A 15,866-nucleotide genomic window follows, 5' to 3' on the forward strand; every position below is an offset into this window, starting at 1 on the left:
CATAGGATGATTTTATGAGTGGGGCATGTCTGCTTCGATACATGGGATTAATTCATTCACTACCAATTTCTTGTTTTGGAATTATTCATTCAATTCATTCATTCCATTTTTACCTTTATACCCCTAATTATTATACTCAATATATGTACAATGCACCTTTTTTTTATGCAGCATTTATTAGCGTCCCCACAATCACAAATATACAAATCAAGAAAAACGATAAACAAATAAATAAGAGAATTGATATTAGGTGAGTACGGAAAATATACAATCCTCTCCACCCTGGGAAAATTTCTCTAATTTAGGCATAATTATTTTATGATAGAAAATAATCAGAACAAAATAAGAAAAAGAACACCACTAATGGGCACAGAATAAGATGGTTTAAACAAGATTAGCAAGGCAAGAAAGCTCTCTACCAACAAGCCCAATCATTTAGGGTTTTGGTAGTTTAGAAGAAACAGAATAAAGCGAGCAAAATACATATCAAACGGCGAACAATTTATTAAAATTAACGGTGGGAATTTTCCTTGTTAAGAAGGAAAATGGTTTATGAAAGGAAGATTAAAGAAAGTACATGATATATAACAGCAGAATTAACTTGTGCACTTTCCACTATCAGTGCCAAGGCATTAACTGATCAGAGCTTTTAAGTATGTACAAAGGAAGAAGGATGTTTGTATCCTCCATTCCATTCATATATATATATATATATATATATACAAAGGACATTTTCAACAACCCATTTTGGTTGATTGAATTTTATTATTTACAATTTTGCTTAAATATAAGGATTAATATGAGATGTGTAGTCTCTAATTCCTGCTCCTTCCCAACCCATCCACTCCTCCCACATGTCCCAATCTGAGTCATCCATTCCTCTCATTGGCTCATCACCTCCTTGATAGGATGGCTCAAAGTCAAACATGTCCTGCGTTGTACATTCTCCTCTCAAATTGCTCATCACAATCTGCAGAGATTTTATCAAAAATTACATAATGAATTTGAAAGATTGTCAATCTATGCACAACAAAATTTTATCGGGACCCATTGTGTACCATCTCATAAAATCATCTACATTATTGAACCCTTATCTTTCTTGCTAGTGTTCATCTTAAGTATTTTCAAGTGTTAAAAGATCATCCACCGAACTAGTTTGTCCCACCAAGCATCCAAATGGGTTCTAAACGTTGGGTCTTTTATAACAAATAGTTAGACCAAAACAAACCCCATGTACGAGCCAAATACATCAAACAGCAACTTTTTTATTTTTTATTTATTATTATTATTATTTTGCATAAAAGATTCCATACAAAACAAATAAAACAAAGTAATGGCTAATCTCCATTATATCTTCACTAAAATAAACAAATGACAGCTCATGCTCAACAAATTTACGGAAGTTTCCTCTCAAACCCAGCATCATTTAAAAAATTATTATGTCTTTTGAAGTTAATAAATTTATATCTAGGGGGGAAAAAAATTTATTTTGAGACCCAAATTATTAGAAAGAAAATTAGGAGACTTACATCGTATGCTTCATTGATTCTGTGAAACTGCACCCCACAATTGTTTCCCCTGCATACGTCTGGGTGATACTGCAATTCATCAACAAAACCCAAATTAATATTAAATTTTCACAATAAAATACAAACGTTATGGAAAATAACATAACGGTATACAAAATTTTTAAAAAAAGTACAGAGATTATAGAAATCAACCGGACAATAATTCCCAAAGAATAATAGTTCCGATAAGCAAGAATCAGAGTGTAAATCAGGACGGAAGCAACTAAACGAATTGTGAAAAAGATCAAAATTTCATATATAAAAGTCCAGACATCAATTAAAGTTTTTCCAAGAGAAAATAAAAAGACTCCAACTTCTAAAATAAAACCAAAAAAAAAAAATTAAATAAAGGAAGCAACATAGAAGGATCAAAGAGGGGAAAATAATTAATCAGGAAAAAACAGATTCCCAAAAAAATATATATATATATATTTATTTTTTATTTTTTATTTTTTTTACCTGCAAAGCAAGCTGTCTGAAGGCCTTCTTGACTTCAGATTCAGATGCATCAGGTTGGATCCTCAAAGTTTTGTAGGGATCGACCACAGAAGAAGAAGATGAAGAAGAATAAGCAGCACAGCTAAACTTAACCCTATTGGGAATCTTCTTCTTCCTCAGCTGGTTCAGCTGAATCCAAGAAGACCCATTCCCACCAATAATCCCAGCAGCAGCAGCGGCCATTGTTTTTTTTTTTTTTTTCAAACTCTCAGAAAATCTCGAATCCACAAATCCAAGAACACCCACCAACCAAACTTGGCCTTAAATAATGTATTGCTTAGATTTTTGGTAAAGGTTTAACCTTTAACAAATCAATGGGCAGGGCAAACTGATTTAGATGGAAAAAAAAAAAAAAAAATGAAATGGGTTTTTGAAACCTCTGAAACAGTGGATTACTTTCTTTGTAGGCTTTTTTTTCTTTTTTAATGAATGATGGTTGAATAGAAAATCTAAATAATAATGGATAGAGGGTCTTTTTCAAACAGGGAAGTGGGAATCTATTTATAGAGGGAAAATCATAAGGTGGAGAGAGGGTGGGATCGACGGTCCTTATCCATTGGTTCAGTTTTTCTTTTTTTTTTTTTTTTATGTGATGACGTGTTTTGTGATTTTATGAAAGAGAGAGAGAGAGAGAGAGAGAGAGGAGAGTCCTGAACTTATCTGTTATGTTTCCTTGCTTAATTGGTCCTAGTCAGCCTTTGTGACTTTTGCATTGGGTTTATTTTGGGCATATTCTCTACTATTTTGAATTACTCTTCGTCGCCTACTTCTTTCATGAATTTGAAGAAGCGTCCTGTTTACAAAATTTTAATATTTCAATATTAGTACCTTAAAACGTTTTTCTATTTCCTTTTTGATAATGACCACCGATGTGACATTTCAATTTAATTTTTTCACTATATTATGATCAAATCAAACGTCAACTTTGCATCTCCTTCACTTCATCTTTTACATTATAATAATTTTAATTAAAGTCTAATCTCTCGCTATCATGGTAATATTTGAGTTTATTTACAGAAGGAATATCACATCAATAAAAAATAATCATAATAATAATCTGAAACTGTGATTCTACTAAAGTGGACTTTTTTTGTTGTAACAGATTCCATTTTATGTCTTAGACATGGATATCCCTTTATAACAAATGGATATATAACTTGCTTCCCTTTTAAATTTATGACATATTTAACTATAATTTTATCATTATTTATTTATTATTTACAAAAATATTATAACTTGGATGATCAAATACTAGTGATTTGACTAATAAAGTATTGATAAATAAAGCAACAAAATGTAAAATTTCATTCAAATCTAATTTATACCATTATCCTTCAGACAAAGTTTTGGTTTCCACAAGAAAAATTCACTAATTTCCGTATGGCTTAAATTAGATGAGAAACAAATAATGGGTCCGTTTGAGGTGAAAAAAAAATAATGAAAGATACGGGGAGGGAAAAGGAATTATGAAATAGATGAGGGATGGAATTTATTTGCGTACGTGGCAGACAGAAAAATTGTAATATTTAAATGGTGAGAAACAAAAGGATATGGATAGAAATGCTAGCAGTTTACCTCGTGGTTCGTAAAATAAGGAAAACGAATTTGTTTTTTTTTTTAATCCATTTTTATGGTTGGTAACAGATTGGATCTGATAATGTATTGGTTTTTCAAAATTAAAATTTAACATGTGCTCGCTTTCCTCTCAACTGTGGAAACGGTCTGAATACTGAAACAGTGGATAAAGATCATGTCCACGAAGTCACACGTGTCTAGCATGCGCGTGTGACAGCATCTTTTTGTGCTTTGCCCTTCATTTTAGACCTGGTCCCACCATATCAAGGGCCTTCTTTCACTGCTTTGTTATCCACATGGCCCACTTCTCATTTACACTTTTTTATTACGAAAACCAAAAAAAAAAACAAAAAACTGACAAAGCATTTAAGCGTCCCTCTTTTTTATTTTTATTATTTAATTTATGGAGATTATGAGATAATTTTATCTTCTTTTTTTTTTTTTTTGGATTTAGATAAGAAAAGATATTCAGATAAACTATAGATTATAATTTTTAATTTTTGAAGAACAGTAAAATCAAAACAAAAAAGAGTAGATTTTGAGACATTAATAATAATGTTTGGGAAATTAAACTGAATAACTCGGAAATGTAGGGGCTTTTTGAAAAATGTGCTGAAACGTGGCATGTTTTAGTACGGTGAAGGAGACCAAGACAAAGTTCCGCGTCTCGCATTTATCTCGTGGTTTCAAAATTTTAATAATTTAGAGGATAATGTTTTTTTCTTTCTGAGAAAATAATATGGAACTCACACGTGTATCCCATGCAAGTGAGGCACTTTTTTAAATATTATTCGTCTGTCAAATTTTAGGGGTTAGTCCAATGAGTTACCAGTCTAATAAGGATGGTTAAAATAAAATAATGAATTAGCAGTATTTCTCTTTTGACATTCAACTATTTGCTGTTTCAAATTATATACACACCGTCTATACTTTTTTTTTAAAAACAATATAAATAAAATTTGCTAATATCTGATAATAAATCCTTATATTATATTTATGCAAAGACTGATTAAAAAAACATGGGACCTACCTCATATGGGCCAAGAAAATATGAGAAGGTCAAGAAAATAATAACATTTTGTTACAATAGTACATCTCATTTCTTATGGTAGATTGACAAGTTGGACCAAGAACCGTTCCACTTATCCTTCAGCAATTGACCGTATTGGTTGGTATTATTTTATCAGAAAAAAAATTTCAATATGAAGAATTTTCAACACACCTGGAGTTTACTTCTCCCTCTAAATACATTTTTAAAATTCACAAATAAATCCCATCAATATATTAGAGAGAGGAGTACAAACTTAAGAAGCATCGGAATTTTATTTCTTTATTACATACAAGTTTCTAAAAAAAAAAAAAAAAAAAAAAAAAAGGTTTATAATTTCTTTGGACTGGTTATCAAAAGACACCCACACTTTTGAATTTAGCATGAGAGGGAGAAAGTGAGAACTAACTTGTTCAAAATCTTCCCAAAACATTAATAAAATTGGTCAACGTATATAATAATATTTGAATGATTGGGGAAACCCAACGTTAAACAATTCCAAATTGGTTCAGTTTTCCCATTTATAAGTTGGAATTTTTCAGAACCAAAGGATGTCATATAATGTCTAATATTACCACATGCATGCATAGTTCCCTCTGTCTGTTACTGTCATAGAAGAATTCAAAGAATCTACAATTAACAAAGACTCGTTACTGTACTCGTATACCACTCAATGGAAAAAAATTGCAGACCTTCTGTTCATCCTTATCTCAAAAGTTGATATTTTTCAGTGTCAGATAATTTGGCTGCAACATCTAAATTATAAGCCATACATATATATTTATACAGGGATATGAAATTCATGAAATCTTCTCTTGATTAAACAAGTTAAACATAAATTTAGTGCGTTTAACAACCTTGAAGCTGCTTGTTTGTTTGGTTCCTAATCCCTTTGAATTTTCTGGGCGTTGTTTTCTTACCTTTCATTTTCTTTGCCATTTTTGCCTTGTGTTTTTTTCCCCTCAAATGATCTCTCAAACCTTGTTCACTAGTAGCCCTCACTTGACACAGAGTGCAACTCCATTCCTTGTGCTGGGATTGCAATTTTTTATTCTTTTTATTGACAAAAGGAAGCATCATAGGTTCCGCCATTGCTGCTTCTGTTTCTTTCCTCTTTGTTCCAGACAGATTGGGATGAAAGACTTTAGGCTTCACACATAAACAACAATAAAAATGAACCTAGCTGTCTCTCTGAGGAAAAGATGGAATATAAGCAAGCAAATTGTATTACCACATTTCAAAATTCCAATTCATAATGCTATACTACTTCATGATTCCTTCAATCTACATTAACATGGTAAAATTAGCTTCTAGGATTATCGACAGAATAGTTGTTATAATGTTTTCAACTAATTTATTAACGTTTTCGATGCTACAATCAACAAGGAAGCAACAATGTTGATTTTGTTCCAAAATCATTCTGTTCTACTCTTTTTCTACGATAATTTTTTTTTTTTTTTTTTAAATGGTTGATGATAGTTGTTGTTAGTCTCTAACTAAAATTCAGATCAAAATTATAGCTCAAACTAACAGGAATTTAGTGTAACGAAAGGAGAGACAAATAGAAAGCATGCACAAACAATGTATGTTGATCTCACCAGAACCAACAACCTCCCTGAACTAGCTGATGAGGGAAGTCCTGCAATACCAGGAGCAATAGCTGATGATCTACCATCAAAATTTCTAAGGCGTTGAAATGGCGGTTCAACCTCATTCACCGCTGCTTCTGAGAATCTCTTGTATGAGAATCTATTAGAGGCTCCAGAATCATAAAGAGACTGAGAGGGCATGGTTTCATCAAGCAGTCTCCCCTGATCATATCCACCATAGCAATGATGATGCATCAACGTGGATGATGATGATGATGATGATGATGGAAATTTTAATGGTTCTGACCTTTGCATTTTAAGCTCTCCTTCCAATAGAATTTCTCTTCTAACTTGTGCTTCGACTGTACGCCTACTTGCAAGTTCCAAGTCTATGATTTCTTTCTGAATTTTATGTATCTCTGCTTCGCGCTGAGTTATTTCTCTGTCAATGTGATCACTCCTTCTAATGTTTTCATTAATACTGGTAATACCTATTCAACCAAAACTAATTACAACAAATAGCAACCTAACCTAACGGGGAAAAAAAAGAAGAAAAATTTATAAGTAAAAAAGCAAAAATGCTTCTACCGTTTGCTGTTGGATGAGCATAGAAGGAGTCAGTAGTGGATGAAAGTGGGGCATATCCCAAATTGATTTGGATGCTTGTTGTTCGAGGCCAGGGATCCATTATAGTTCTAAACAGAGAAACATAGAGAGCTTAAGAAACAATTAAGAAGAGGAAAATGATATATCAATATTTGTTCTTCATAACCACATGAACATATTAGAGTGCAATCTTCTTTACTAAGAAACGATGTCTAAAATAATAATCAAGCTTAGAGTATCCTAAAATCAATACAATTTTAGTTTTAGTGTCTGATCTATTCTTCAAATGTTAGAACTTTTTGCATCAAAGAAAAAAAGAAGAAGAAAAAACTCATCCAAAATTATAGATACAAGCTCATGAAAAATTTCTGATTAGTTAGCAGACGAACAGGTACATGAGATCAAGCAAACTTTCTTTTGCTCTAGAAGGAAAAGAAGAGGTACTTCAATGCCCGATTTGCTATAAAAGAAAGAAATCAATGCCTATACCACTAAAACAAACTGAACGATTTAATAATCTCTAAAACAAAAAAAAAAAAAAAAAAAAAAAAAACCCAACAGCAGCAATATTGAAAAAAAAAAAAAAAAAAAGAGAAATTAAATAAAACTAAAATACCTATTATAGGAAAGAAGTATAATGAAGAGAGAACACTTGCATCAAAGTCCACAAGATGACCAAGTAAAGGAAAGTCTTTGTCCAAGTCTTCTGCTTCTTTAATCTTTAAATAACAGCCTGTTTTACACGAGAAAATCTTCAGTTGATAGCAAGATTGATTGAAGGAAAAATAAGAGAAAACGCCATTATTTGTTTGTTGTTGTATGGAGCTCGTTCATTTTGGCAAACCATATACTGCTTCGTAGAGAGGAAGAAGGATATTAAAAAAGGAAAAAGGAGGGTTGTGCTTTTGGTATTTGACAGACGTGCATTGGAAGCAGAGAAAAAATACAAAGTATAGAAAATGTTTAAATAAATATGTAATGCAAAAATGTCAATGTGATATTGGATGTTCAGACCAGACCATTCCATTGAACATTTTCTGCTCCCACAATTTTTTTTTTTTTTTTTATCATTTCTCCAGTACTCACACTGACCAAATGCCAACTTGTTTTCTTTCCACGTATAAATGATAAGACCGTGGAAGTATCAGAGCACAATCCCAAAGGAAAGGCTTTGCTAGTGTCTCTCCAATTTAAAATAACATGTCAAATAATTTACCAAAAACCACTTTTTGCTCACTACCCAAAAAGAAAAGGCCAAAAATAAAAAAATAAAAAAATAAAAAAGAAGCCCTTTTGCACCCTCCCTCTCTTTTTTTAGCCGGCACTCGATGAACTTTGTTAAAAAACGACGTAACACCAGGATGAGCCAATCGTTTACAATTCAATGAAAAATTTATTGATCTGCTCAAGTAGACCACCCACTAAAAAAATAAAATCCCACTTCCTCGATTTATCCCCAAAAAAAACAAAAAAATCCACCACCATGTGTCTTTAGAATATGATCAAATACGGTTGAGTTGCCCATACCATGCCTTCGGAGAGGATTTATAGAATATTTTTAGTAAAATTTTAAAAAAATACAATATATTTAGAGAAGGCTTACAGAATATTTTTAGAGCTTAACCACTTTTTTTTAAGCTTAATTGTTGAATTTTTGTGTTAAATTATGTCTTTGTCGAGAAATTCAGACTTGGAAAAATAAACTTTTACCTTCTACCAAAAGAAATGATGGCTGTGTTGTTTCATGAATTTGGTGGAATCCTTATAAAGTCCATCCGTCCATTTAATCATGGACTTGCTTGAGTTTGGTATGTCCAAAATGGAAATTAGTGCCGAGCTGATTTGGTTCTTGCTTCCATGAACAGTATAAAAGTATTTCAAGAAGTAAAAATGTAAATCAATGGAAATTGTACATATTTAGAACAGACAAGATATACTTAATTTATTATTACCAAAAAACAAGATATACTCAATTTATTATTTATATATAAACATATTCAACGAGAAAGGAAAACGTTTTGGAATGGAGGTCATGATATTGAAAATTTGAACCCAAAAAACGAAAAAAAAATTAGAATACTTTTAACACAATAGTATATTGATTTTGAAAGCGAAGTTGTTTTGTACTAATTCGAAAATGATCAGGCGACGAGAAATAAAAAATTGTTGAAAAGATAATATAAGATTGAGAAGATAAAATAAATCTAATCAAAGCTCTATACATTTTTATATGATGACTTCCGTTTTACCATAAGACCAATGTAAAGAATAAAAAGCTTGAGCTTCTGGGCGACTAATATTCCAAAATAAGGACATTATAAATTTAATTAAGTTTCTGTTTGATAAACTGACGTCGTGAAATGTTTGATTCTAAAGAAAAATTGTAGGCAAAGCCCTTAAAAATCTGGAGCACCCACAATGCAAAAACCCAGACTCATTTACAGAACTCAAAATGCGAATTTACTTGATTAATACCTTCAAAACATGTACAATCATGTCATGAGAAATTCACCTCCAAATTTGAATTTGGATTCAATAATTCTGATGCTCATAAAAGCCACCTCTATTCAGTCACTCCCGAAGTTTTATCGATCTTCGATGACTGTTCAGGAGTTTTATCGATCTTTGATGACTGTTCGGATGTTTTATCGTTCTCCGACAAGTGTTCAGACACTTTATCTATCTCTGATGACCATTCAGACACTTTATCTACCTTTGACGATTGTTCAGATGACAAAGACTGGTCTGCCACTGAAGCATCTGCACTAACGGGTCTCTTAAATTGAATCAAGATCATTGTCATATTGTCACAACCCTCACCACCAGCAGTTGGTGCCACGCACCTGTCAAATACTCTCTCACAAACAGTTGAGAGTTTACTTTCCTGCATTTTCAGATCAAATTGGTGTTACCAAAATATGTATAAGGAAAACAACAGGACTCTCACAAACTTACTCGCTTTATCTGTTCTCCCACAAAGTCTACAAGTTGTTGGCTTGACATGCAATCCCTATATAGGAAAAGAAGGAAGAAAGCCAGCATTTTGTCAAAGCAGAATATAGGACAGGTCACCTGAAGCTTAGTTAGATATATAAATAAGGTTTTCAAAGTTTAAAGTGAATTTCAGAGTTTCAACCAAATTAAACTCGACAATTTTTCTATACAACATTGAGCGGAGCGTTGTTGAACTTCTGGCTTTGGACCATATTTGCAGAACACAACCCGTGCATTGCTTCTACTTTATTACAATGACCTTTGTACTTGTTAAGCATAATCTTCAATGTGAAACTTATTTCCAAAAAAGCTATCCTGGTTCCTATTTTCAAACTTAAAACCAAGAAATAACCTCCTGAATCACAAATTGTAGAAATTACAAAGCCTAAAATTTAAACTTCCTAAAAAGAAAAGAAAAGAAAAGAATAACTTGCAACTAACTGAATCAATGTAATCTATTGTTAGAATAAATGCTAAGACTTATTTTCATGAAAACCCCCATACATCCTTTCCATCACTGTGAGACACTTCACCATTTGAAACATTATTGATGTTCCCAAATTGCCAAACCAGAGTTCTGCAATTATTACAGAATATTTCTAGTTTCATGAGCCTCTTAATAAATTTCAGAGTATATCTGAAGTGGCACAAAATACTTGATAAGTGAGACAGATTGCATAATTAGGAAATCTTTTCAACATAAAACGGAAATTAACTTACCATATTCCATCACAAGCTAAAATGAGAAACTCATCATCATCACATAGCTCAACCTGTGTCAGGGAAATTTTAAAGAAAATGAATAATAATTGTGATTAAATAAATTCAAAAATCATTTCAATAGTAGAACTTAATCCATCTATTTATACTAGAAATATTAACTGATAACAGAGTGTGCGAAATGAGATCCTAAAGCCATTAAAAAAATTTGACCACTCTCTTTCTAACATATGGAAAAATAAAATGATAGTTAAAAGAAAATTACAATCAAATTGAGAGAAAATTAATCATAGAAATATTTGTTCCAAAGAAGAAGATGACAAAAAAAAAAAAAAAAAAAAAAATCAATAAATGCACAAACTCAAAAATATATATGTGACAGTATAAATGCAAACCCAACTACCGCAAGGTACATACACTAGTTATGTCTGGATTGGCAGTTACAATCTGCTTTTCAACAGGCAAATGTTTATTCTGCTTGAATTCTACATCTCCTGCAACCAAAACTATATTAAAATACAAGTAGTTGAAAAGAAAATTGACAATGCAATTATAGCTGGGTTTCCCTTTTGGTACAGGGATATGAAAAGAAGAAAATTGACAATGCAATTATAGCTGGGTTTCCCTTTTGGTACAGGGATATGAAAAGAAGATTTTAAATACCAATAGCTCTAGCCAAGTTTAAAGTTCCATTGACCCGTCCAACCTGGATAAATCCACCAGCTTTTAGAATTCTGTCTTTCTCATTCTCAAGGTCTGGCTTATGATCTTTAGAAAGATTATAGGCCTGCAAACAAACTTCCATGATTAACAGGAAATACAAATCTTTCTAAAATATTAGCTATGTAACATAGCAGAGAGACAAGTACAGAAGCAACTGTTCCTCATTACTAGAACTGCTATGACAGAAAGGAGAAAGTGTTTGTTTTTAGATTTCAGATTACCCTGATTTTAATCTGTGGATTACAGTGCGCTCTGATAAGTGCACTATTTTTTCCCCCACATTTTTAAGTCAATACAACTTTGCAGGGTGGGTTTTACCTGACCCTTTCGAGATATTACACAACGAGAATCACCCGCATTTGCTACAATGAGTCGATTGTCTCGAATTATTGCAACACAGGCTGTGCTTCCAGAATTTGGCCCATCAAAATCAGAGTGAGGCCCCTATATTCAAACATAAAGCCCTCAAATTAACCTATCTGTTTTACGCCAAAGTCGACATAAAAAATAAATGAAGTGATGAATTTTCAACCAAGAAAATCTTAAAATCAATAAAATCTTATCTATCAATTTCCATATACATATTTCAACAGAAGGCAAAATAAAATAATCCCTCTTGGCAGCATTATCTATAGGTGAAACATGCGTAGGCAAGAATACAACCACATAATTACTTCCACAAAATTCAAAAACCCAAGAGCTCCATAAAATTACAAAATCTAGAGCGAACTCAAATCTGAAGCCAACTTCCTTCTATTTCTTTCTTCAATTTTGTTCAAAATATGACAGGCAAATTTCATAAGACAAAACTATGCAAGAACTCATCACTATTAAGGGGAAAAGGGAAACAAAATAAGGTAGGCTACAAGATGTAAGAACTCATCACCATTAAGGGGAGAAGGGAAACAAAATAAGGTAGGCTATAATTTCCTTTCTCTAAATAATTACTTCAGAGTGCTATTATAGTATGTAAAATCTTTTCTTCCCTTAACTTCACCACAGCCCAACGCAAAATTTGAAACACCACATGTTCATTGAAATACAAAATTGAAGCAAAATTGTATTGAAATGATGACTGAACTATGCCCATTCTCTGCTATGATAATACTAATTGCCTCAGGATAGACCAATATGTAACAATATTCTACATCTAGAAAGGAGAAAAAAGGCCACCAAAATAGCTGCCAGAGACTGTCTGCTGGAAAAATTACCTCTTCAGAAGGCCAATCATTAAAGTGATCCTTGTCTTCCCCATTATTAACATCACCAGCTTTAGGAGACCATATCAAACCTTCTATCACACCAGAAACTTTGTCGATTTTATCTCCCAATATTGCTAATTCTCTCCACCCTCTTTGTCCACGCATCATCTCATCCATTCTGTGTCCCAAGAGATCAGATAATGAGAAATATTCTAGCGTAAACATAACTGTCATGATTCAACTTAGGATATTCCAAACTACAACTTTATTCCACTTGAAAGGTTTCAAGATATAACTAAAATTAAAAGAACAAGTAGTAAAAGAAGCCATCTTTGAATGCCAATTTGACATGCCTACAGAAATGTTGAAACTCAACTACATTTCTATCCCTTATTTACAATATTACGTGGAATTTGTTCTTTCTCTAATAGCTCAAGGATGTAATGAACTCAAGAATAAATGATATGAACAACCTGCTTCCATTATCAACTATAGAAGTAAGATAACCAAATCAAAATAATTGACACAGGATGACATATTGTAAAGGCATTGGCACATTGCAGCAACAATGACTGGTAGTAAAATGATTTAGCCCTGTTTCACATTCCCCGACTGCATAGGACATGCTACTGACGTGTGAAAGAGACCTGCCTTCTGCTTCAGGCTTGAGCTATGATTTCGCTGAGACATCCACTGAAAATGCTAAAGCAAAATTTCTAATACAAGGGTTGTAGTAACCTGAGAAACGATTTCTGTGCAGAAGTGCCTATATCTCCAGCTAAATAAGCTTCATGCTTGAGCAACTGTTGGTGAAGATACTTGGCACAGAATTTTGCAACAGCTTTACCTGAAAATCAACGAACTCGGTGAGGATAGGATTAAAGAGATATTATCAATCCGTAAAAGTAAAATGGGATGGGATAAAACAATAAAGTATAAAAGGCTAACCTCCATGGCCATCATAAACACCAAAAAAAGATGTAGAACCATCCAAATCTGGATAAGCAGCATGCTGTAAAACAAATCAGAGTAAATTCAGCACATAATAAGCAATATAAAACAGTTTATAGAAAATACATGAGCGACAAGCTGACAAAGGGTGCTACTCAAAAGACAATGTACCATTTCTAATATGCAAAGACACTTCTAAGGAGCCACATCCATATCAAATTCACTATAAATAGTCTTTGCTATCAAAAGTTAGTATGGTATTAAATCATAAATACATACTGCTTTTCCATTTAAGTATGTCATTAATTCTGAATATTGTACAAAAATACAGGTTAACAAGAAAGTATGCCACTTCAATTATGGTCGAATTTGCTTATCAAGAGCATAAAACCAAAAAAACCAAAAAAACAAAAAAAAAATTATAACAGTTATTGTAGCAGATATGATTAGTACATATCTCCCATTCACTTCCATAGTCTTTGTAAAGCTCTTCCATAATGTATTAGAATTTTTCCATTCTAAGGTGAACCAAGATAATACACAAATATGGCACTAATACCACATTAACAAGTTTACAGAAAAATACCACAAGCAAAAAAATTAGAAAAAATGAAACTGGCAACAAGTGAACCAGATTAATATAAAAATAAAACATAAGGCAAGTACTTACAGCATCTTCCATTGTTGCGCGCCACCCTTGCATCGAGGACAATCCATATCGAAGTCTTCCATTCTCTCCATCTTCTGAGGCCTTATCAGTTTTCGGGGAACTGAGATATATCCCCATTTCTGAACCCAAAAATACCCAAACAGTCAATAAATATATAAAGCAAAAGTCAACATTCATTTAACTCGAACACAACACAAGAGCACATGCCCACTCATACAAATTGTTTTTCCTTCATTAATTTTCTTTATGCCGGTATATAAAATATGAATTTCATGTAGATATGGAAGCAACTGGGGCAATACAAATGTGATTTTCCTTCTATGCAACCCAAGAAAAAGCAATAAACAAACAATTTTACTAAAGTTATCCAAAACCAATGGTAGACAAAAACTTGACAAACCACCTTAAAAACTACAAGCTTATTACGATTATAATCAGATTTTATGCAACTAAACCAGTAAATAATCTTTTCCACGTCAAGGAAACCAAACATGCCTTGAGGCTTCAGTTCATCCCCATCAAAACGTTCAAAATCCAAAGCAAAAAAAATAGATAGATACAAATTTAGGAACAAAAACAACGTATCGAAGAATCGGGGGCCAAAAAACAAAAAAAAAAAGTCTAATGAGAGAAGCAGTTCGTTCACACTCTTAACAAGAAAATTCAATTACTCGGAAGAACTTCGAAATGGAGCAATCAAGAAAAAGAAGAGAAAATCACAAACGACAAGAAAGAAATCGGGAAACTCAGATTTGACGCTAAAGGCGGAACCAAGAACAGTGATTTGGATCGGTTTCAAACTTTCAGTGCGCAGCGCAAAATAAATATACAATTATGATTTCCAAATATGCGAAGCCGAAAAATAAAAGATAAAAATCGAAAAGGCTTTTGTGATATTACTCACTTCGGAGATTTCAGAGTTCGCACAGTAGGTTACAGCCAAGAGATCTAGAGTGACGGATGATTTTGATCCGTTTAGTTTGGATTTTGATTTGATATATAGGCAATGGTTATGGTTGTTTCTTTCTTCTTCTTTTATTATTATTATTATTATTATTATTATTATTATTATTAACTTTTTTTTTTTTTCTAAACCAGCGAGCGGGGCACGCGCCTTGCATGTTATTTTTTATTTTTTATTTTTTATTTTTTTGAACAATACCTTGCTTGTGAATATATTAATTTAAAATCCAATCAAATAATAATGGGTAAATTATATAAATGATCCTCAAATTATATTCTCATTTATAAATCATTTTTTTTATATTTTAATCTTTGAACTAAAATATTATAACGTTAATTTTTCTATTCAAAATTAAATCTTTTTAGAGATTAATTTGTATTGCAAAATATAGTTTAGAATTAATTTGAAATGTTTAATATACTTTAAAAATTAAATATTATAATGGATTAACTACCAATCTAATTTTTAAATAACATTAGATATTATATATTGATCTTTAAACTATGTTTTATATTACAAATTGATCATTCATACAAGATTCACACATATATTTAATAGTGAATTTTGAATGAAATAATTTTGAAGAACAAATGATGCAACGTTTTAACAAATTCAATGATTAAAATGTCAAAAAAATTTATTTGGAACCAACTTGTAGATGATATACAGTTTTTTTTTGTTTTTTTGTTTTTTTTTTGAAACCATAGATGATATATAGTTTACAAACCAATTATGTAATTTATCTAATAATAATAATA

The 15,866-nt window shown here is 31.9% G+C and overlaps 3 protein-coding genes across 5 annotated transcripts; all 3 read right to left on the bottom strand.

The window, feature by feature from the left end:
- Positions 1–480: 480 nt before the first annotated feature.
- Positions 481–2,533, bottom strand: LOC107406350 (chaperone protein dnaJ 8, chloroplastic). Its single transcript, XM_016013465.4, has 3 exons — positions 2,028–2,533; positions 1,530–1,598; positions 481–970 (listed from the first exon to the last, which is right to left on the bottom strand). Exons 1-3 carry the CDS (start codon positions 2,247–2,249, stop codon positions 782–784), a joined length of 480 nt encoding a protein of 159 aa, XP_015868951.1. The 5' UTR covers positions 2,250–2,533; the 3' UTR covers positions 481–781.
- Positions 2,534–5,363: 2,830 nt separating this feature from the next.
- LOC107406340 (uncharacterized) lies at positions 5,364–7,944 on the bottom strand. Of its 2 annotated transcripts, none has more exons than XM_016013454.4 (4): positions 7,501–7,944; positions 6,867–6,973; positions 6,288–6,769; positions 5,364–5,838 (listed from the first exon to the last, which is right to left on the bottom strand). In XM_016013454.4, the coding sequence occupies exons 2-4, from the start codon at positions 6,964–6,966 to the stop codon at positions 5,539–5,541; spliced, it is 882 nt and encodes a 293-aa protein (XP_015868940.3). In that variant the 5' UTR covers positions 6,967–6,973; positions 7,501–7,944; the 3' UTR covers positions 5,364–5,538. The 2 variants fall into 2 exon arrangements, with proteins under 2 accessions (XP_015868940.3, XP_048331894.2); XM_048475937.2 differs by lacking the exon at positions 7,501–7,944 and adding an exon at positions 7,274–7,387.
- A 1,237-nt stretch (positions 7,945–9,181) lies between these two features.
- Positions 9,182–15,196, bottom strand: LOC125423000 (probable protein phosphatase 2C 60). Of its 2 annotated transcripts, none has more exons than XM_016013437.4 (11): positions 15,049–15,196; positions 14,145–14,263; positions 13,472–13,535; positions 13,262–13,370; positions 12,533–12,701; positions 11,640–11,765; positions 11,262–11,385; positions 11,016–11,092; positions 10,599–10,651; positions 9,840–9,894; positions 9,182–9,768 (listed from the first exon to the last, which is right to left on the bottom strand). In XM_016013437.4, exons 2-11 carry the CDS (start codon positions 14,259–14,261, stop codon positions 9,448–9,450), a joined length of 1,215 nt encoding a protein of 404 aa, XP_015868923.1. In that variant the 5' UTR covers positions 14,262–14,263; positions 15,049–15,196; the 3' UTR covers positions 9,182–9,447. The 2 variants fall into 2 exon arrangements, with proteins under 2 accessions (XP_015868923.1, XP_048331846.1); XM_048475889.2 differs by lacking the exon at positions 15,049–15,196 and adding an exon at positions 14,640–14,938.
- Positions 15,197–15,866: the final 670 nt, after the last annotated feature.

The sequence above is a fragment of the Ziziphus jujuba genome, chromosome 1 (genome assembly GCF_031755915.1).
Source record: "Ziziphus jujuba cultivar Dongzao chromosome 1, ASM3175591v1".
Classification (NCBI taxonomy): Eukaryota; Viridiplantae; Streptophyta; class Magnoliopsida; order Rosales; family Rhamnaceae; genus Ziziphus; species Ziziphus jujuba.